Source organism: Magnolia sinica, chromosome 11, assembly GCF_029962835.1.
Source record: "Magnolia sinica isolate HGM2019 chromosome 11, MsV1, whole genome shotgun sequence".
Lineage (NCBI taxonomy): Eukaryota > Viridiplantae > Streptophyta > Magnoliopsida > Magnoliales > Magnoliaceae > Magnolia > Magnolia sinica.
In genome coordinates, this window is record NC_080583.1 from 81,961,111 (window position 1) to 81,985,244 (window position 24,134).

General features: G+C 43.4%; 1 protein-coding gene across 1 annotated transcript in view; it reads left to right on the forward strand.

Moving 5' to 3' along the window:
• The first annotated feature begins 10,363 nt into the window (after positions 1-10,363).
• Positions 10,364-24,134, forward strand: part of LOC131219507 (probable LL-diaminopimelate aminotransferase, chloroplastic) — a 39,787-nt gene continuing 26,016 nt past the window's right edge. Inside the window, exons 1-2 of the mRNA XM_058214678.1 lie at positions 10,364-10,583; positions 10,675-10,754. Coding sequence (XP_058070661.1) covers positions 10,507-10,583; positions 10,675-10,754 — 157 coding nt within the window. The 5' untranslated portion in view covers positions 10,364-10,506. The remainder of the gene's footprint in view (positions 10,584-10,674; positions 10,755-24,134) is intronic.

Here is a 24,134-nt window from a genome sequence, read left to right on the forward strand (position 1 = left end):
GAGCCTTCGCTATATATTCACCCAGATTGACTTGAATATGAGGCGGGCGTTGGATGGAGCTCTGAAGGACTATGATTTCGACCTCCGTACCACCCGGTAAGGCGAACGTGGTGGCGGATGCCCTCGGCCGTCAGCCACGAGGACTGGTGGCGCATATGATGATTCGGGAGTGGCGGATGCTCGAGGATATAGCAGTACGACTTTGAGTTTGGCTTGCAGTCTTCTTTGTGCAATTATCGAGCTTGTCGATTCAACCCTCTCTTGTCGCAAGGGTGATCGAGGCTCGCAGTGCATAGTCGTACGGATTACCGAGCAGGCGCATCTCGAGAGTCGAGATTGCGGATTGAGTACGGATGGTGGACTTCGCTTGAGGCCGATTATGTGTCCGGATATTCTGAGCTACGCCGAGATCTTATGACCGAGGCACATCGATCGCGGTTTTCTATCCATCCTAGCTCGACGAAGATGTACCATGACATGAGGCGACAATATTTTGGGCGGGATGAAGCGCCAGATCGCCGGCTTTGTGGCCGAGTGTGACACGTGCGGCGTGTCAAGGCCGATCATCGGAGACCCCCTATTGCAGCGGTTGAGTGTCCCGATGTGGAAGTGGGAGCACGTGTCGGCAGATTTTATTATGGGCTTGCCGAGGACTCGGCCGGTCATGACGCCATCCGGGTTGTCATCGATCTTCAAAGTCGGCACATTTTATTGCGATACGTGCGACTTGGCCTTTGGGACCGGCTTGCGAGATTATTCATTGAGGATATTGTGAGACGGCATGGCGTTCGTCTCGATCATTTCGACCGAGACCCGAGGTTCACGTCTCGATTTGGGGAGCTTCCAGAGAGCGATGGGTTCTGATTTGCGGCTCGGACCGCGTACCATCCCAGACCGATGGCCGTGCCGAGAGGGTCAACCGGATCCTTGAGGATATGCTTCGCTGCGCGATTGATTTCGGGGTATGGGATGAGCATCTGCGATTGGGTGAGTTTGCATAAATAGCTATCAGGCGACCATCGGCATGGCTCCTTTTGAGGCGCTATATGGCAGACCATGGAGATCACCGAGTTGTTAGACCGAGGTTGGAGAGTGGTATTTTTTAGGTCCCGAGCTTGTGCAGGAGACGTCAGAGGCTATTGATATCATCAGGCAGAGGATGCGCACAGCTCAGAGCCGGCAGAAGAGTTTTGCTGATCGTCGGCGTCGTCCCTTAGAGTTTGATGTAGGGGACCATGTGTATCTCAAGGTCTCGCCCATGAAGGGCATAGTTCGATTTGGAGCGAAGGGCAAGCTTGCCCCGAGATTCATAGGACCTTTCAAGATCACTGGGCGCGTTGGTGCTGTGGCCTATTGTCTTGCCTTGCTATCTAGTTGTCTGACGTCCACAACGTTTTTCATGTCTCCATGTTGAGGAAGTGTGGGTCAGACATCGTTCCTGTTATCGATTGGCAGCCGTTAGAGGTTCGTGAGGACGCTTCCTATATTGAGCAGCCAGTCCGTATCCTTGATCGGAAGGAACAGGTCCTCCGGACCAAGGTCATTCCGTTGGTGAAGGTTCAGTGGGGTCACCATTCTGTTGAGGAGGCTTCTTGGGAGCGTGAGGCTGAGATTCGAGAGCGTTATCCCCATCTTTTTGATGATTGATTGTGTTGCATGTTGTATGTTATCTTTGATTTTATATAGTGATGTTATGTTTCTTCTCCCTCTTGAGTTCTGCCTAGTTTCGATAATTGTGTAAATTTCGAGGACGAAATTTCTATTAGGAGGGGAGAGCTGTAAGACCCGTGTCCTAATCCGTACTGTTCCGTTAGCTTCCGTGATCCTTCCGGTCAAATTTCGGCAACCTTCGCACCGTATTCGGTATTTGCGCATGATCCTAAGTCAGGTCCCGCGCACCGACGTCGGCTCGGTCCGAAGGTTATATCATAGCGACCGCGTCGTCGCCGCGGTTCCAACGCCGTGACTTGCGCACCAAACCGATACCCAGGCAAGAAGATGCCGATCAGCGTTTATTCCGAAGAAACACCGCGCGTTGCGGATTTCGAGGGAATCTCTACAATTAGTCCCATCAATCAACCATCAAAGCACCCCATACCTCAAGTACATCAACCCATCACCACCTTTTACAAAAGTCCACCATTCTTTCCACCTCACCACTCCTCTTTTCCAAATTTCAACAACAACTATACCTCTTTTTGCCATTTTCAACCCAAACCATCCCCCATCACTCCATCACCCTATCTCACTCCCTCTCTCTCTCTCCCTTACAAGTCTCTCTCTCATTCAAACTCTCCCATAGCAAGTCCCATACGTATGGTCTTCCCATGGTGAGAAAATTTTATTTGTGAGGTCCACCTTTCCCACCCCTTCATCTCTCATCTCAACCATCCATTTCCCATCTTCCTCCATCTAAGAGTAGCACAAGGAGCTAAGGAAGCCAAGGGAGCAAGAAGATCAAGCGGTGGGTGTTTTATAGGGTAGTTTTTGATGTTTTTAAGGTGGGCCAAGTGAGGCCAACCGATCAATGGTTTGGATCTCACTTTGGACCCTAAGATGTGGCCGATGGCCCACTTGGATCATCATGATCATTCCATGATGGGGCCATTCTCCATGGACCCCATCATGATGTTTATTTTCTTGTATGTTTAGGGTCATCTAGACCGTTTAATTTGGTGGAGAAGGGATCTCCACCGTTGGATTTAATTTTTAATGGGCCACATAAAATGGGACCCACTTGATGTATGATTTAGTGCAAGGGAGGGCCCATAGTGCCGGGGTCCCTCCATCACACGGTCTCACTCTCTATCTCTCTCCCTTTTTATTTTAATTGTTTTATTTTTATTTTTATTTTTATGTTAATGAGGTTATGTGGCCCACTTGAATGGACCCCACCATAGGGTATGAATTCCATCCAACTCACCTACGAATGGGGCCCACCTTGTGTGTAGTATACACACCATCCCCCATGAGGTGGCCCACATAAGCAAGGCCCACCTCTAGTATATTTGCAGAGTCCAGCGTCCAGGGACGCTGGACGTTACATGGGAAAGCTAAATTTTAGCTAGGTTTGGGATGGCTCACTTGTGTAGACCCCACCTTGATGCATGTATTAAATCCACACCATCCATTCCCTTCCCAAGCTCTTTTTAGCCGTTGACCTGAAAGATGGGATCCATCAGACTTTCAGGCGGGCCATACCGTAGCAAATGGTGGTCCTTACCATTAAAACCTTCCCTATTGTTTTTATGCACCGAAACAGGTCCAATATTGGGCTCGTTTAACTTGTCTAGGGCCATGGAAGGCCATTGGATGGAGTGGATGGCCTGGATATGGACCCCACCAGTAAGATCCTCAATAAAATAGAAATCAAAAAAAAAAAAAAAAGATCTCAGCAGCTATTGCTGCTGTGTCAGGCGCTGCCTGCGCACCTGCGCTCGGGCGACGGGCGACCGGACAGCTTCTCACGGCTGTAGCCGTGGGCCCCACCTTGATGATTATATGCTATCTAAACCGTTCATATGGTGGGCCCCTACCTGACGTGGGCCCACCAAGACGCAGGTGGCCCACACCGTATGAAACCGTGGGATTGAACATTTACCTTTGAAACCCTTTTTGGGCCCACAGAAATCTTGGATCAAGGTGAAACTTTTTATCACCCTTCATCTAGGTCTGCTTGACCTTATTAAGGGTTTGGATGACATATAAACATTATGGTGGGCCCCACATGGAGCCCACAGTGATGTATGTGTTTTACCTCCACCGTCCGCCTGGACGGTGGAGCCCACTGGGTGTGTGCGCGTGCGCGTGCGTCTGTGGGTGGGTGCATGCGTGTGTGTGCGTGCGTGTGGTGTATGCATGTGTGTATATATATATGTTATATTATATCATGTTTGATATAATATTGGTGGGAGGCCCACCTTAGTTTGTTGTGGCCTGTGATTGAGGCCCACCTTGATATAGATGTAAGGCCCAACTGTCGAGGCCCATTTGATGTAATGGGGCCAATGAGTTGAGGCCCATTTGATGTGCACATGGGGCCCAATTGGTGAGGCCCATTTGATACATATAAGGCCCAGGTGAGTAGACCCATTTGATGTACATATGGAGCCCAGCTGTCGAGGCCCATTTGACACGTGTAAGGCCCATAAGCTTAGGCCTATTTGATATGTTCTGAAGCCCCCGGGTTATAGCCATTGCAATGTACATAAGGCCCATTGGTGTGGCCCACTTAATGAATATAAGGCCCATATGACTTGGCTAATTTGATGTATTTAAGGGCCCAATGGATGCACCTAAGGTCCATTGCAATGTGTGATCCCAAAATAACTTATGAAATGATATTTGTGGCAATCGTGCCTTGCGAGCAATGTTGTTTTGACGTCCACATTGTAAGTGTAGTGTGGTTAAATGTCCGCATTATGACTTTCCCTTGGGCCCACTGATAGGCCCATACGTGTAATATGTAGGCCGTCTAGGCCCGTCTTCATTATGAGCATTATCCACCCCATATAACATATTTAATTCCATGATTCATGATCATATGCATCATACGTATGCTTGATATGAGAAATGACTGATCATAGAATAGCCTTCGGAGATTGTCTAGGGGCTCCGTACAGGGGTGTTGCCCTACATGAGCGCACGATATGCGCGAGATTGCTGCATGATGGATAGTGTGATTCATGCATTTGCATTGTGTGATATTGTCCTTTGTACGCCCTAGCGACATCGGGGCCATAGCCTCCAGACGCATCGTGGTTGGCGAGGATTGATCTGGAAATCTGTTCTACATGGGGTGCGATAGATATCCTTGGGTGAAAGTCCCTAAACCCTTATGGTACCGGAGGTTGCTCCAACGTTTAGCCGAGTGGATGCATGAGCGCCGATTGCCGATTACCAGACGGTTGCGCTTTCCACCGTGTCGTGGTCGGTTGGAAGGGGTGCGGCCTTACCCGCCCGAGAGTAGGGGGCAATGCTAGGCTGAGTCTGACCGGCTCGAGGAATGGGTCCGCTATTGACGAGCCGAGCCCGATATTGGCAGGCGGATAGTGAGGTCTTTTCCACTCACCTTATTGCGCGCGATGGGGCGGCAATCTGGCTTAGAGTGTACTAGACCCCGGTGATATTCCAGATTTGAGCCGTATTGACATGTGGACTTAGATGAGGATTTGTATGCTTGACTTGCATTTTGCATTGCATGGCCTTGGTATGGCCGACATCATTCTTTGCACTGCATGGCCTTGGTACGGCTAATGAGATTCTTAGCATTCATCAGCATGTTCCGCATTACTCTGATACTGCATGACTACATTATCACCTTGAGCATACACTTTCACCACCCTCTAAGCTTTCTATAAGCTTATGCACGACCGTTGCGTGCAGGTGACGTTGGATCGCAGCAGCGCTGAGGCTTGGACGCGTGGCTGATCTTCTTTTGGAGTTTTAGTCTATATTCATTGTATTTCCCTTATGCTCATTGTACTTGTAAAGTTTTTGATTATAGTGGAAATGTGATGGAGTTTTTGGTTGTTGTTTGTGGGTTATGCCTTTGGTTATGCTTATTACGAATCAAACGGATGTTAAAAATCCTCCTTGTAGCATCCCAGGATCGGAACCTGGCGAATGGGCGCTGGGAGCCGAGAATGGGGTTCTACGGAGGCTGTCGGCGCCAGATTCGGCGATCGGGAATTTTGTGAGCCCGGTTCCCGAGTTTGGGGCGTGACATAGGCTACAATAAAAGTGCATTGGCCCTTATTCCCCAACAAAGAAAAGAGGCATGTGGACTATTATATCCCACAACGCCCTTATAGTAGGACATGAATTGCTTATTGATAGAGGTGTACATGAGTCAAACCGAGTCGAGCTTGGCACAACTCAACTCGGCTCGGCCACTTGCTGACCCTAGCTTGAACTTGGCTCGCCTCGGTCCTTAAGCCTGACTAGCCAACTCGGCTCGGTTAACAGATTGGGCCAGTTCAGGCAGAGTTCAAGCCAAGATCGAGCCGAGTTCCCTTGTGTAGCATTTTCACAAACACATGGATTGCACCTTCAAAATCTCACTGTTTGTAAAACAATAGCAGTAGTTGTACAGGTATTTTATCAAACACCTTGTAAGCAACATAAAAATCAAAGAAAAAAGGGTATTTGTTTCATATACATACCTTCCTTGCCACCAGCCACACTTTGTTGAGTCATTTCATCAAATACTTGGTGAGCAACATCAATATCAAAGTAACCGAGTCACCGAACTGGTTCGATCGAAGTTCGATTCGAGTTGGGTTCGATCCAAGTCGAGTTGAGCTCGGGTAAGCTTGAACTCGGTTCGAAATTTTTTCGAGCTTAAAAAATCAACTCGATTCTGCTTGAACTCAGTTTCGAACTGAGCCTTTTCTAGTCAAGTTGAGCAAGCTAACCGAGCTAACTCGGTTTGTGTACAACCCTACTTATTGACAATGCCAATAATAACGCCTCTCTTTGAATAGTGGTTTGGGCCCCACAATGATATATGTGTTTCATCCATGCCATCAATCAGATTTGAATCATTATTTTAGGGCATAGGTCAAAAAATGAGGCCAATCCAAATCTAGGTGGGTCACATGACAGAAAAAAACAACGGTGATTGAACTCATACCATTAAAAAACTTCATAGGGCCCATTGTAATGCTTATTTGCTATCCAACTCGTTGATTAGGTCACATATATGGATGAAGGGAGAACAAAAATATTGTTGGATAAAATTGTTGTAGCCCACAAGAAGTTGTTAATGGTGAGCATTCGATCCCACCTGAGATTTGGAGCTACCTCAATTTTGACTTATGCCCTGAAAATGAGTTGGAAAAATGGATGAACAGAATGGATAAAGCACATACATCATGGTGGGGCCCATAGAGTGCCATCCAATAACAAGTAGCTACTAGCAGTGTTAATATGCAGTCCCCATTTTTACCACACAAGGAAGGCTCCATGGAACTTCCATGCAATGATTTTGCAGTGATTAGTAGCATTCTTAAGGAATATAATATAAAAGAGAAGTCGATTGTTAAAGGGATTGCTGATCGCCTATCACATGATAGGTCGCTTGTATTCTTATTTTATAGAGGTAAGAGAAATTATTATTTTGTTTAAGGTAGCACATGAAAAGTTTATACGGTTTCATGTGAGATCCCACTACTTATAATGTATACTTAACACGATGATGTGGTCTAGATGGCATAATTTCAAGCCATACATGGCAATGTGATTTAAATTATTGATAAATTCATGTTTGTATTGGAGCAAAACAAATTTTTTCTTTCTTTCAACAAAACTAAGGACAAAAGTGTCATAAAAGTGTCATTTCATACTGTTAACAATTGGTAATTATTTTTACAATTAACTTTGATGGAAGTTAACCCGCAACATTTCATGATTAACTATAAAAAAGAGTAGGAGTTATCTAATGATACTTAAAATAAGGAATTATTAAACATGTAAGGAGAAGGGAGGGTGGGATAATTATAAACAGGGGTGTACATCGAGCCGAACCGAGTTGAGCTGGTCTCAGCTCGGCTCGGCTCGGTCACCATGCACACCCAGCCCGAACTCGGCTCAGCTCGGTGACCGAGCCAACATCTCTAGCTCGGCTCGACCTAGTCAGCAATCGGACCAGTTCGAGCCAGCTTTGAGCTTTCAAGCTTTTGAGCCGAGTTCGAGTCGAGTTCGATCAAGATCATTGAAATCCTCGAATCCTATTATCCATCGATTTTCGGTACAACAAGAAATTAAAAACTTTTTTAAATTTCCCTCTTGATCTTACAGAGCTTGGTTTCTTGCACGAGCGTTTCAGAGCGGAATCTTCTAGCTAATGTTGCGAAGATCATCGAGAAGATCAAGATCTGCAAGCGGAAAGACGATTGTGGAAGAATCGTCACCAACGGTCTTTACCTCTTGGATATGATGCTTCCATCTGTAAATCTCGCTTGGAGAAATCCCCTTCGTTTTCAGCAGGTCTCTCTCTCTCTCTCTCTCTCTCTCTCTCTCTCTCTCTCTCCATCCATTGTCTAGAAAATCAAAACTCGAAAAGAAGATTAGGGGCGTGCTGGACAGGGCGAGCCGGAGAGGAGGGAGAGACTAGAGAGAGAGAGGGAGGAAAAGGAGGAGTAGTAGAGATTAGGGGTGCCGGGCAGCAAGGGAAATGGGTTAGGGTTTAGGGGCACCGGTCGTGCGGGTAAGGGGAATGGGTTAGAGTAGTAGGGTTTTTTATAAAAGGGTATATATACCCTTGCACCGAGTCGAGTCGAGTCAAACCGAGTTTGAGTTGGATTCGATCCGAGTCGGGTCGAGCTGGAGCAAGCTTGAACTTGTTTTCAAGCTCCAAAAATCAGCTCGACTCGGTTCGAACTCAAGTTCGAGTCGAGCGAGCGAACTGAGCTAGCTCGGTTCTTGTACACCCCTAATTATAAACACTATCCTCTAGTTTCTGAAAATTGTAATTAACTTTCATCAAGTTTGAATTATTGCAAATACCTCCCATCTATTAAAAACACCAAAGAAATGTACACTAATTAACATCAAACTCCATATTAAGGGTTTGTTTTTACCTGAATGTGAAGCCTCACTTTTACCAATAAATGGTATCAAATACATCTATCAAGTCCCTCCAAAAATCAACTTAATTCAATGATTAGGTGGGCCATACTTACATAAAATCCCGTTAAGTCTATGTCACGGGCCTCATGATGGTTGGATTAGCCTAATTTGGACTTTTGCATTTTTGTGAAGGAATAAACATGTTGAATGAGTTTGATAACAGAATAGGGTTTAGTGTCTTCAACTAGTTGCCTATGTGATTAGGATAAAATGATCAATTTTTAAAAGATATAGTTGCTAACAAACCATGTGAGTGAATATGTAACTTAGAGGGGGTACATGAAATAATCCCGATTAGAGGGAGGTTTTTACAATTGTCATAAACCAGTGGGAGGTGTTACTATTATCAAAAAATTAAAAAAGAAAAAAGAAAAGAAAAGATGCGCATTGCACGCCCTTCGCTTGTTAGCGACCAGGGGACGCATTTCCAGGAAGTTCCTGCACTGGGATGCTATGTTGGGCCCACCGTTATGTTTCTGAGAAATCCACCCCGTCCATTCATTTTCCTAACTCATTTTAGTAAATACAGTGAAAATTGATGTGAATCCAAGACTCAAGTGGGCGACAAGAGAGGGAAATTTGAGAAAAGAAATGTCTACCGTAGAAACCTTCCTGGGCTCCACCTTGATGTTTATATGTCATCCAAACCGTTCATAAGGTCACTCCCACTGGGATTAACTGAAAACTAAAAATTAATTATCCTGATACAAAAATATTGTGTCCATACGTGTGTTTCAACGGTGGTCGTTCAATCTCCACTGTTTAATCTCATGTTACCACTTGAGTTCCGCTGCATTTTTAATCTCAAGTCCAAAAATGATCTCTAAAAATGGATAGACGGGTTGGATTTCTCACAAACATCAGGATGGGCCCCACCTAGGTTCCCAACGCAGGAACTTTCTTCAAAAGGCCTGTGCAGGAAATCGGTGTCGTGATTAGGGTTTTCTAAGTAAGTAATTGTAGGGTAAGAGTTAACCACCAGTTTATTAGTTTTGTGATCCCATCATCGTACAATATCTATTCACTCATGTCAATCTACACCGTACAAATCACATAAATCTCGCGAATAAACTAATATTTGAAAAAAGAAATACCCTGATCAATTTAACACGACCGTCCAATCTGCTCAAACAGACAGCCAGAAAACCTAGTTTTCAATCCCACCTACAAATCAGCATGAGCCGTGTGTCATCAAAGACACGAATTTTTACGGTCCTGATTTCTAACAACAGTGTCAAGTGTCTAGAAATTGAGACACCACATCTTAAGAAATGATGTTGACTTGTACACAATCAGCAAGACTTTTGTTGGAAACCAATGCGTTGAGTTATACGATACTCCAGTTACTTGTGACACTTGATACACGTGCACTCAGAATTTGTACACGTTGCATATATACTGTCTCAAATTAAGCCGGGAATTTGTGGAACCCACAGTATCTAAGTGATGTTCCCAAAATCAGATTAGTTTAACAATCCTAACCATCGATTCATGGACACTTGTTTGTTGAAAAAGAACCATTGGATCTTTTTCATATCAACCGTAAGGTTAATGTCCACAATCCGTCAAATACATCTAATTTTTGGTTCATGATACATCTGAAGTGGGACCCACAAATCGGACAGTTTATTTTAATTACCTATGTGCCACGTATTCAAATTTAAGTGCCTGCGTATAATCCGCCATACTCTGCCAGAGCATAAAAGTTTTCCTCATTTCCTCGAAACGCAGTAGCCCTTTCCAACTCCTCAGCTGTCACTCCCCCAAAACCTCCATTTCTGCATAAAGGAAGCAAGCCGCTACAGCTCTTCCCGTTATATCGCCTATTTATCGTTTGAAAATATCGGGCAGCATATCGGGCCTGATCTAGGACAGATGTCGCTCTTTCAGCTGTCGGCCACCATCCCTTCATCATCGTCGTCGTTTCTGGGCCAAACCACCTTAAATTCCAGGTTTCTTTCCGTTCTTTCCCTTCTCAAACTCCTATTTTTTCGTCATTTTCTCGTTGGATGGAACCCAATTTCTCGTCTCGTTTCCTCGCAGCCGGACGCCGAGGGTTTCGGTCCCGTGGAGGAGCCGCGGCACATGCAAATGCGTGGTCATGCAGCCTACTGAAACCTCTGGTACGGCTTCTTGTAGTGTATGTATGCGTTCTTAGATGCATGTATATACATGAAAATATGAAATGCGTAGTTCTGGCGATTACAGATGCTTGCCGGCCCGGCTCGAACCGGTCTTTTTGAGTGACAGGGCCGTAAAACCAGGCCCGTGCTGTTCATTAGGGCCTGTTTGGATGCCTGCAAGTTCTTTTAAGTTGTAAGTGACTTACAGGTGAAAGTTACTTACAGGTAACCTGTTTGGATGTAAGTTGTAAGTCACTTACAGGTAAGTTACTTTTTCTGTTTGGATAACCTGTAAGTTACTTACAGGTAGAAAGCTGTATATTCACATCGAGCATATCTTAGATTGGGGAATCGTTCTAAAATGTTATAATCATATAAAAAAACATGGGATCAAATGTGTTATTTTGTTAAGCCCATCAAGATGAATATTTGAGATAATTATTAAGCTAAAACAATCATCAAGTGGGCTATAAAAGTGGGCCCACGAATTCGAAAAATCTATAATATGGAGTAATAACTCAATTTAAGCGTTGAGAATAAACTTTAAAACATTAATAGAAAATCTAGTAATTAAATTACTTGCATTCCAACTGTGCAATCTGATGTAATTTCCAAGGGCCAGCGCATCATCAATCCCACTCTATCATCAAAGTTTTTCTCATTCTCTAATGAGGAGTTTGATGCTTAGGATCTAAGAGATACACAAACACTGATGTAGATCGTTAAATTACTTGCATTCTAACTATGCAATCTAAGAGATTCACCAACACTGCGAGTACATCACAGGATCACCAACCACAGGCCACAGTGAGACCAACCAGATAAACGATCTACAGGATCACCAACCACAGGCCAGAGTCCCTGACGGTTTCATGGGATGCTGCATCACATGGTCTGTTGGGAGTAGGGCTGGTCACGAGTCAAGCTAGCTCGAAAAACTCGCTTAACTCGGCTCGAGTCAATTGGGATTGACTCAGCTTGAATGGCCGATTCAAACTGAGTCAAGCTAATTATTTGAAGCTTGAGTTGAGTTCAAGCCATGTTTGACCGGGGGCGTTTCAACTCGACTCGAACTCGAACTCAACTCGAGCTCGACTCGGCTCGATTAATAAATATATTAAATATTATATATATATATATATATATATATATATATATATATATATATATAAGTTTTAAGTTTAAACTTAAAAATAAAAAAATAAAAAACAAACCCTAAAGTCTTTACCCGACCGCACGCACCCCCTTCCCTTTCCCTTTCTTCTCTTTCTTTGCCCACTGTCAACCACACGCTAGCCCCGACCACCACCACCAGTTTTCATTTCAGCTCCACAATAGTATGATTTCAATCTCTTGAGATCTACTTCTTAGGCGAGAAACTCAAGAAATTCGAGATGGGTTTTTCTCAGATTTGTTAGAGCTTCAAGAAAATCCAATGATCTGATTGGCTAGAGCTCTTTACTTGGATTTCTGATCTGTGTTCTGTTCTGTTTCTTTTCTAGTACTTGGATTTTTACTGGTGGAAAAAGATCAAGAACAAATCGGTTCTTACAGGTTTCCTCATCCGATTCGAAGCTTTGTTTGGTTTTTTCATCGAGTTTTGCTTTGATTCTCTTAAGATTTTTGAATTTTTCATCAATGGAGGAGGATCAAGAACAGAATCCATTACTCTCTCACCCAACAAGCTCGAGCTCGACTCGAGGTAAACTCGACTCGACTCAAACCACTAGCTCGACTCGAACTCGACTCGACAGCTTTGGCAAACAAGCCAAGCTTCAATGTTGAGCTCGAGGCCAAGCTCGAACTCGAGTACATCATGGACAAGCCAAGCCAAGCTTGGCCCACCTCGACTCGACTCGGCTCGATGCCCACCTCTATTTGTGGTATGGTCCAGATGATCCTTTCGATATGATTCATTTTTTATGCACTATAATGAATGCCAGCGTGCCTTATAGAGTAACGTCAAACCACTCCCGTTTTCAAAGGAGAAAAAAAGGGAGATGAAACCCTACCGTTTTAGGAGGAGAAGAGATGGAAGGCAGTAACTGCAGCGAGAGATTGCAGAGACGGAGAGAGATTTGGTGGGTTGGTGCGTTTCTCCCTCTTCCCCTCTTTTTAAAAATCTGACCGTTGAGCCTGTAAGCGACTTACTGGGAAGTGACTTCCCACTCCCATCCCCCTGCAGTTTTTTGGTAGATTTGCCTGTAAGTGACTTACAGGTTGTAAGTTACTTACAGGTGATTTTTCTCCCCCAAACACCACCTGTAAGTGACTTACCTGTAAGTAACTTCCCACTTACCCAACTTACAGGCATCCAAACAGGCCCTTAATCAGCAGGGCTGTCAATGGGACGGGCGGTCCAACCCTGTACAATCAGGGCTTGGAAACCCTAAACTGGGCCCAAGGGCTGGGCCTGGGCTTGGGCTTGAAATCTAGGCCTGTTGTTGGCCAGGGCTGACCCAATAGAATGATCAAGTGTGCTACCATTGTACAAAAAGTATGGGCAGTTTAAAAACACTTGTTATCGATTCTCATTCACCATACATGTGTATTTCAAAGACACTGGTTGGATTCGGGTCATGTTTCGATGATCCAGACTGTTTATATGGTGTGACTTGTTGTAGATGGAGGATAATTTTTTTTTAAAAAAAATTTATTGGAATGAATAATTTTAAGGCTTTAATCATTTAAATCTTTTTCTTACTTGCCAGGGTCAGGTACAAGGTATTCCGTAACAGTAACGGTGGCCATAACGGCCACCACTGTTACCTTTACGATATGGACCTGAACAACTATTATGGTCTCTTATTTATTTATTTATTATTTATTATTTTTTGAAGCCACAGGGTGTCCCCACCTCTTTTGAAGTGAGACTAATCCCTGCGGATACACGCAATCACCCACAACCACGTGTATTGGGTAAAGTCAATGAGGGGAATCGAACCCACACCTATAGGGAGCAAACCCACAACCACGTCTTTTTTTTTATTGAATAGAAAAATTCAAAAAACTTGTATCTGCATTGTAATAAATCATTATGGGGCTGTTATGGCTTTTAAGGGGGGCGTAACGGGCTGTTATGAGGGCCGTAATGGCAGTTATGGGTCATTTTTCTATAATGGCTGTTACGACCCCATAACGTATAACGGTTGTCATTATTACCTTTACATAACGACCTTGACAGCATGCCGTGCTTAGGGAACTAGGACCAAGCTAGGGCCAACCCTAATATATTAGGCTTAAGAATAAGACTTGGGCCTGCCACAATTGCTAGCCGGTGACAAACACAAACCAGCCTAGAGTCTGGTCAATATTGGGCAGTATCGGCTTGGCTTCATGATAGAAGTTATGGTACAAGTTTGACACCGGCTGCCAACCTAATGCAACCATCCTTTACCCAGGCTTAAGACTGGCAACGAGTGCAAAACTCTCACAAACACAATGTAATAGACTGTTACAAAGGTTGATTACAATTAGGCGCTATCTAATAGTTCTATAACATAGATTGATTACAATCAACGAGTAGAATATCGACCTATGATGATGATGAGCCAGTACCAACCTGATGATGACCATAGCTTATTATTAATATATATATATATATTTGTTGAATGTGGGCCTGGGCTTGGGCCTAGGTGGCGTAGCCGGCTGATGGGGAGGATCCACCCAAACATAGGCACTTTCAATGAGAACAAAAATAGAGTAGAAGAGAATGATTTTAGAAACTTGATTCTATTTAAATGTGCCTTAAGACTACTCATGAAAGACCCTTAAATAGGCTTCTTAGACGTACAGAGAAGATAAGTTAATAATGTAGGATGCTTGGACCCCTTTATTGATGGGCTGGTTGTGGGGCTTGGCCTCAGGCCTAATAGGCTTGGGCTTGACGCATGGATCTTGGGCCCCAGCTAGCCTGCATTAGTTCTCCCCGGCATGAAAGAACTCAAATTTGGCGAGTTTGTGGTCTGATATTGCTCATAGAGGTCAGGATTTAGATGTTGAAAGTCTGTAGCTGTGGTCAATGTAGTATCAGAAAGTGGTCGTTCTTGCCATTGGACAAAAAACTTTTGGCAACCACCTTGGCATGCAGAGACGATCTGGTCATTAAGAATATAAATGATTGTATCTGTATGTGGCAAAATGGTCGAAATTATGGTTGTTCACCACCCCAAGTATAGGGTTGCGATGTAGTAATAATCTCGGTAAGACTGAGGTCGAATCAATAGGGACTGATCCTTGTACGTATTCTGAAAGTAACTCGAACTAGAACTAGACTAAGATGTAATCTAAATCAGTGAAATTTAAGAGAACAATGATGAAATATTAAACTAAAACTTGTAAAATTCAAAGGTGGGAAAATAGGGTGCCAAGGATCCACTTGTAGTTGTAGCAATCAGGGAGATCTATGCTTGATTCAAGAACACAACTGGAATCAGAGTCCCATCTTCATCCAGTTGGAAGATATTCCATTAAAAACCAATTCTGAACTTCCTTTGATTTAGCTTTCAAGAGATGAGAGGTATGATAATTAGAATTGATTTCATCACAAAACCATGCCCATGAGACAAAGTAAACAACATAATTTAACCGATCCATATCCAATCTGAGAGAGTTATGAACGGAGGGAAGGATTCCATCATCCAACCATGTCCACGAGACGATGGTGACCAACAAGGTTCCTACGACCATAACTTCTATACACGCATGGAAAATACTCAAAGATATCGCAAATCCATTGTAATTTAAGTCACAACAAACCATTAAAAACTATGAATATTCCATATAATCTAATTATAATCAAAGAGAGTTCAACATAGTATGAATCAAAGCTGTAGAAAACAATCCATCATGCTACAAGCTTCACCTCTTAGCCCTAGCTAAGAGGTTTAGCCAATCATGGTCATGATCAAACTAAAATCTCAGGAAAAACATTAAAAGGAAGAAGAACCGAAGAAGAAACGGCGAAGAAGACTCCTTTGTGCGCCGGCTGTCCACCCTCTCTCTCCTTCTCTTGCTTTCACTTGTGCTCCACATCCCAGAGATGTCTTCTCTCTCTTCTCTTCTCCTTTATATAGGCACCAGGGACGGTTTAGAGGGCTGAAAGTTGGTGCTGGATGCAGCACATGCATGTTGCACAGTGAAAACGCAACTCAACTTGCGTTTGGAGTGACTTTTCGGCCGGTGGACGGTCCAAGAATCGATTTTGGCTACATGGTTGGGGTAAAGACCCCCCTCCCAAGTTGTTGGACGGTTCAGATCAAAGATCCGACCATCATCTAGGCCATACAACGTCTCGCAACGTCCGGAAAAACTGGACGTGCGTATGGTGTGAAAGAACATGCGCTGAGATGCTCGGTGGGCCCCACAGTGATGTTTTTGGAGAAATCCACCTCGTTCATTGGATTCCTGGGGAAATTTCGGTCGGAAAAGAGTGGTTTTGGTCGAGTTTTGGTGCGGTCCACTGTATCAAATCACCTCGCCATTCATCCTGCGTTTTCCAGCGATCCACGTGTGTACATGTGCATGGGGCTGAAAGGAAACCTTGGCGAGGGTCATGGCCACCCCCCAGAGTTAATGGACGGTTCCGATCATCGAGGTGGTTCACTGTGGTGGGCCACTACACATCATAGCGTCCGGTCTGTGCGGACGCTATGCGTAAGAGAGCTTGGAGTCGGGTCAAAGTCGGTTTGACCCAACTTCACTTCCAGTGCACGTCGAGTGCGCATGTGCTGTGCACATGCACAATTGAATGTGGGGTCCATCGTGATGTTCATGAGAAATCTACTTCGACCACCTCATCTAATTTAAGGGGTTGAGACCAAAATTGAAGCATATCCAGACATCAGGTGGGCCCCAACTCGATGATTTATGGGTTGATCTGTCTGTTGGGCCACTTCCACAGGGATCCAAGGGTTGAGTTTCGACGTGTACGGTTAATTTAAGGTTCTCGGGCCAGATATAAAGTTTCGAGCCAAACGGATGGTGGGAACCCTGTGATCTTGCATTCAGGATGACTTTCAGGCTTCTTTATCGTTGATCACTTGATTTTCTCGGATTTTTGGCATATAAATTCTTCGATCTCGGTCCTCTAAGATCCGTCCCTTGCCTTGATGACTCTTGAGCATCAAATCCATACCTTTAGCACCTGTTTTCAGTCCAGGCTCCTAAATTCACCTTGCGATAGAAACATGATTAAAATAGGGTGTTAAACAGTATCATGTTCATAAAATTAACAGGGGTCTAATATGCAATATTTGACCCTCAACAATGGTACCTACGATAGATGAAAAAAATCTTCCACATTGAAAGTAGGACTAATAGGTAAATCTAGTGGAAGATCTAAAACATAAGCATTAACATTGATCTTCTTTATGATTTTGAACGTCTTGCATTGCGAAGACAAAGCTTCTTCAAGGATCCGGAGAGTAACCATTTAGGACGAATACAGGCCTTAACCATGTCACTTTTTGTAAGTTTGACAAAACGACATATTGTATCTACATGTTGCTTATAACTTTCATTATTTGCATGCACCTATTGCATGTGGTGGAGGAAGTCATTAGCTTTTGCATTTGGTTTCGACTCTATGGGTAGAGGAACCAAATTTATGACATGTTGGATATCCCGCAGCAAAGGCAACTCCTTTGGCAGATCATCAGGGACCAAATCTTAAAAGTCATGGGGCGTGGATTTATCTTCATTAGGAATGGGTTCATCCTGATCAGTTATAGGCTCTTGCACTTATTTTGTGACTGGAGCGAACATTACGTGATGTAGGACAATTAACCACTTAGCTCTAAAAGCTCGAACTGATAAAGCATGACGAATTAATCACTTTATCTCATAGCCCAAGTCTTACATGTCATGGGTTAGGACCTCGGCCGAGCTCCCCTCGTGGGCCCCAAATCACATGGGTACCGCCTCACTTGAGCCACCCTCTTCACATGGGCCGCCTACCCCAAGTGTGCCCCTACATCTCACAAGCAACCTCACTTAGGCTCAGTGTGAAAATGCCCTTGCATTAATCACCCTCGGTGAGGAGTCTCGAAAACGAGACTTCCTGCTAGGATACCACTTTGATGCATGACAATTAACCACTTGCTCTAAAAGCTCGAACTGATAGAGCATGACGAATTAATCCTTTTATCTCGTAGCCTAGGCCCAACATCTAATGGGTTAGAACCTCAACCGAACCCCCCCTCGTGGGCCCCAAATCACATGGGTACCACCTCACACGGGTGGGACCCGCCTCACACGGGCCACCCACCCCGGGTGTGCCTCTACATCTCATAGGCAACCCCACTCGAGCCTGGTGTGAAAACGCCCCTGCATTATTACACCTTTCTCCTTGTTCTCTTTCTCAAACTTTCGCATGCTAAAAACATGAGAGTTAGGGAGAACAACTAATGTCAACGATGGGGGTGTAGACGAAGGAGGTGACATAGGCTGCAATGGACAAAGGTAGATCCGATGACCTCGCCATAAGAAAGTTTGCGTGTTAGCCTCACCGTCACTTTGTATCTTTTGATCAAAGAGCCAAGGTTGACTGAGAAGGATTTGAGTGACATTTATCAAAATTATGTCACCAAATATCGTCCTTATAGATGCTGATTTTAAAGAATACCAAACACCTTTGAGTCATGGGGATGGTAGTCTCATTGACCCATGCAACCTTATATGGTTTTGAATATCTTTCAATTGGCAATTTAAGCTTATCAATCACCTCTTGAGAGTCGACATTCAATGAACTACTGCCATCAATGGTCATGTTACATAATCTACCTTGACACTTTACCCGCGTACAAAAAATAATGGTCCGCTGCAACAGTAACAATCAAAATCCTACTGTTCTCATCCAAGGGGAGGATTCAGATTAGGAACTCCCCCTCTGGTGTTATGTTCCTGCTCCGCTGGTTGTTTTTTGTATGAATTCTGCAGTGGAGGGTGCTGCAAAGTTTGTGGTTGCCTTACAAGCAGATAGGGGTGTACACGAACCTAGCTAGCTCGGTTAGCTCGCTCGGCTCGACTCGAAAAAGCTCGATTCAACTCGGTTCGAAGCTGAGTTCGAGCCGAGTCGAGCTGATTTTTTGAGCTCGAGAATGAGTTTGAGCCGAGTTCGAGTTGACCCCAGCTCGACTCGACTCGGATTGAATCCAACTCGAATCGAACTCGGATCGAATTGGTTCGGTGACTCAGTTACTTTGATATTGATGTTGCTCACCAAGTGTTTGATAAATGACTCAACGAGGTGTGGCTAGTGGCAAGGAAGGTATGTACATGAAATAAATAGCCTTTTTTCTTCGTTTTTATGTTGCTTAGAAAGTGTTTGATAAAATACCTTGAAAACCATTGCTGTTATTTCCCATACAGTGGGATTTTGAAGGTGCAGTCTAGGTGTTTGTGGAATGCCGCACAGGCAAACTCAGCTCGAACTGGTCCAAGCTACTGACCGAACCGAGCTAAGCTGGCTAGTTAAGCTCGAGGACCGAACCGAGCCGAGTTTGAGTTGAGGTCAGCTAGTGGTTGAGCCAAGTTGAGGCCAGCTCGACTCGGTTTGACTCGATGTACACCCCTACAAGCAGAGTTTGCATATGTGGGTATGGCTAAAAAGGGTAGGGAATTGATCGGTAGTCTTGTGGTATAGTTGAATTAAGATGTGGATCCAAACTTTTCCTTGTAGAAGGTTTCTCGGTTGGAGAGCCAAAGCGTTGGAGAGTGTGCTGCCGTAGCTACTGTAAGTGTTTTAAGTATCGACAATATCGGCTGATATATCCCACGATATATCTTGTATCCCACCTGTGCGATACAAAACACACAAGTAGTGGGATATATCCCACATGTTCAATCTGGTGAGCATTTTCGATTTTCGATCCCTTTTTAAAAAAATTATTTTTTTGTAAGTTGTGTTAAATTAGTGTCAAATTGTTAAAAATCCATGATTTTTCATGTTTTGCATGAAAAATCATGGACTGGGAGCTTGATTTCGAGATTTGGGGGAGATGGGCCGAGTTGCCAAAAATTTAAAAAAATAAAAAATTTCCAATTTCTCGCAAATCGGTTGCAATTTTTGTGTCCAGACATAAAATCAAACATATATGTAAACCGATGTAGTGATTCTTCTTTTGCTTTTGAATGTATTGATTGTGTTTTCATGCGTCTTCCTACAGTTATAAATTATATGAATAGACTTTTAATATACTTGCATCAATTTAGTTAGACAGTGCATAGATTAGGACCCCATACAAAGAAAACCTATTATGTGCACTTGTTTTTTGTAATGTCTTTTTTTAACAATCACTGAAGTTTCATTAAAAAATTCAACCAATTTTCCAATGTTTCCCCATGTTTCCAACAACATCGACACATTATGCGATACAACCGATATATCCCATGTAATAACCGATACATATCCGTATCCTAAGGGTGCGATTCGTAACGCGCTACCGATTTTTCGAACATTGGCTGCTATTTAACTTGTCGAGCTCGCTGGTGAACATCATTGACTAACTTGAAATCATATATGACCATCTCGCGCTGGATATCTTGGCGTAACCATGCTCTAATAGCAGTTGTTATGTGGTCTGTCTCTGCAAGCTTACAACAAACAGAAAGCTCATTGAACTTTTCAATGTAGTCATCTACCAAAGAGGTTTACTGGTTAAACCCAAGAAGCTCTTGGAGTAGAGTATCTATATAATCTGAAGGCAAATACTTAGTTTCCAGCTTCTCTCTCGTGTCAGCCCACTTGCTGATAGCAGGACGACCCATGATAAGATTGTTATCATCAATGCTTTGCCACCTGATTTTTGTTGGGCCCTTTAGATTGACATTGACAAAGGCCATTCGTTGGATATCGTCCATGTCTTATCATGTAAAGTAATCTTCAAGCATTGTAATCCAATCGACAAAAAGCCTTTGCATCAAGATAATCCGTGAAGTCCGGAACTTTAACTCGCACTTTCTTGGTGATATCATCTTTCTTAGATGTCTCTATTGAGGCACGATGGGCTCTTTCTGCAAAGAGTCGTTGCATGAAGTCATAAACAGACTCCCGAGGACCAGTGCAATTGTCTCACTGTTGATCGGAAAAGCCTCCGTTGGTTGATGTGACCATTACGGGTAGACATCGTCTTGGGGGTTGATATCAGCAAAGCAATGTACAAAATATAGGGTGGTTTTTTATTTTTTTATTTTTTTAAAGAACAAAAGATTGTTTATGAAATGAGATTTTAAACACAGGCTATATTCGGACTGTTAATGGTTTGGGATTGTGGACTTTAATGGGTTGTAATGGGTACTGGATTTGGACCGGAATATTGTTGATTTTTGGGCGTCTAATGGGATGGAATAAGGCTGATTTTTGGGTGTTTTAATGAGCTGGAATGGGGCTGATTTTGGGGGTTTAGTGGGCTGAAATATGGTTGATTTTGGGGGTTTTAATGGGCTGGATTAGGGCTGATTTTTGGATGTTTTAATGGACCGGAATAGGGCTGATTTTGGGGGTTTTTAATGGGATGGAATGGAAGGGTAGATGTCTGCCAAAATTTTGGCAAAGTCTCCCCTTGTCAATTGGACTTTTGGGCTTTGTAAAAGAAAAGAAACAAGAAGGAATAAAAAAGAAGAAGATGAATGGGGTTAGTAGGGATGGATGCAATAAAGAAAATAAATGAAAAGATGCAGAATTTTATGATTAAACAACCTGGAAACAAAATAACGAGGTTGTTGTTGATTCGGGACTTTGACCCAGCTGTTTGAACCCACTCTCTAACCAAATTGGTGCAACTTGCTGATGGGAAGGATCAGCCCAAATGTAGGAACCTTCAATGAGAACACAAACAAAGTAAAAGAGCACAATTTAGGAACTCCCCCTGTCAATTAGACTTTTGAAAAGAAACAAAATGGAAAAAAAGAAGAAGAAGAAGATGAATGGGGGTAGGAGGGATGGATGCAATAAAGAAACTAAATGAAAAGATGCAGAATTTTATGATTAAACAACCTGGAAACAAAATAACGAGGTTGTTGTTGATTCGGGACTTTAACCCAGCTGTTGGTACCCTCTCTAACTAAATTGGTGCAGCTGGCTGATGGGAAGGATCAGCCCAAATGTAGGCACCTTCAATGAGAACACAAACAAAGTAGAAGAGCACAATTCTAGGAACTTGATTCAATTCAAAGGTGCCTAAGACTACTCATGAAAGGCCCTTAAATTGGCTCCTTAGACCTACAAAGTAGGTAGGTTCATAATGTCATTGACAACCAATGACTCATTATAAAAAAAGAAAAAGTACAAGAGGTGCATAAGGGGCATGAATGCATTTAAGATGACTCGACTGATTGATTATTGCATAACTAGCTGCCTAATCAGAAGGCTTGGACCCCTTTATTGATGAGCCAATTGTGGGGCTTGAGCCTTGCCCATGGATCTTGGGCCCCATCCAACCCGCATCACCTTCCAACCCATTTATTGATTCGGCCTAAAAAGTGTTTTATAGATGGACATGTGGGCCTAGAATAAAGCCTGAGTGATAGACTGCTCTTGCTAGCTTGATGGGCATGTGGAGCATGGGCTTGGTTGTTATTCTTATTAAATGCAGCATTCGGGAACTTGTACTTGACTTGGGGGTTTGTCTTTCGATTTCGGCTTTCAATATAGGAAATCCAGATGGGGGTTGTCTCAGATATGGCAAGGAGGATGAGCCAATCATAGGGCCTTGTTTCTGGTTACAATGTTACTCCATGATGCATGTGGTTGTAGGGGGGTGATTGTTAAGATAAGCTAAAAGCCTAAAACAAGAATCATAATTGACTAATAGTTCATGTTAGGGAAGGTTAAGGCACTCTTACCAGATTAGAGCTCCTTGGTCCACAAGGTGTTGCATCTCTCTCTCTCTCTCTCTCTCTCTCTCTCTCTCTCTCTCTCTCTCTCTCTCTCTCTCTCTCTCTCTTTTAAAAAGAAAATTTATCGGTGAAATATTTTATTAGAACCAAAATGTCCAAATGGGCAAAGAATGTAACTCGAACAAACCCATATTACAATGACCCATTTCCAGTAAAAACCCTTTGCACCATGAAAAATCCTTTGAAGGCCTCTCCCTAGAATTAACATAACCTCCAACTTTACCGATCACTTGGGTAGTAAATTCGGACATGCTGTTGATTTCGCATTGTTTCTTTCCTTTCATACTAACCATAGAACCTTTTCCTTCCATACTGACCATAGAACCGCTAAGAAGCAAATGTTCCACAACATTCTGTGGAAGTATATGTAATTTTTTGTGTGTGTGTGTGTATGTGTGTCTGCTAAGAAGCAAAGGTTCCACAGAATGTGTGTGCATGTGTCTGTGTCCGCTAAGAAGCAAAGGTTCCACAACATTCTGTGGAAGTATATGTAATTGTGTGTGTGTGCGCGCACATGCGCGCCCCAGTGGAGCACTGTAAAAATTCCATCAAATTAATGTGTGTGTGTTGGCTCTCGTTGCCCTAGTTGTCTCTCCTCTTCTCCCCTTTCTTTCTTTTCTCCCTTTTCCTGATTTCTTTTTCTTTATTTGTGTACTTGGCATTAGAGCATCCGATCAGGGACATGACCGCAACCTGCGGTAGTGGGTATAGAGAATGCTAGTGTATTGTATTTATTGTGTGTCCTTTTAGTGTAAGTGCATGTGCACACTTCCCTATTCCCCTGCAGTGTACTATATGCTTTATCATAATAAAATATTATGTGTTAGGGCAAGCAAGCCTAACACATCATCTCTCCCAAACTCTCCTCCTCCTTCTCTCTCAATATTCTCATCTCTTCTTCACATTATCCTCATCAAATCCTTCTCTACTTGGTATCAGAGCAAAGTTCCAGGCATTCCGCATCCAACAGGTTGAGAGGCGACACGTCACCTTGCTGACGTCAACGTTGTACGGACGCATGAGCTCTGTTTGAACTAAAAGTTTAGGGGTTTGATAGATCTTAATTTTAGAAGATTTGTCATGATTTTTTCAGAATTTATTGGACCTCATTTCATGGTATTTTGAGCGAAATAGAGAAATTCGAAAATCGGTTCCAGATTCCGTTTTTCTTCGATCTACCTCAAATCGGTAAGCTTTTCTTCGGTTTCTTTGCTCAAGATGGACTGAAATCTTCCTCCCAAGCTATCCATGGTGGATTTTTTTACTTAAGATCAATGTTTGAGAGGTTTTTAACCTCAAATAGGCGTGCGGCTAGGCCGTTTTTCACTCGGTCAGGCCCTATTTGACTGCGTTTCATGGTATTTTGGATGATTGATATTTGTTTGAGGTTTATCTCTTGTTATGTTAAAGGATTGAGTGAGATAGAGTTGTTTGAATCAATCTTTCTTGGCATAGGGGGTCTCTTGGCATAGGTTTATTTCT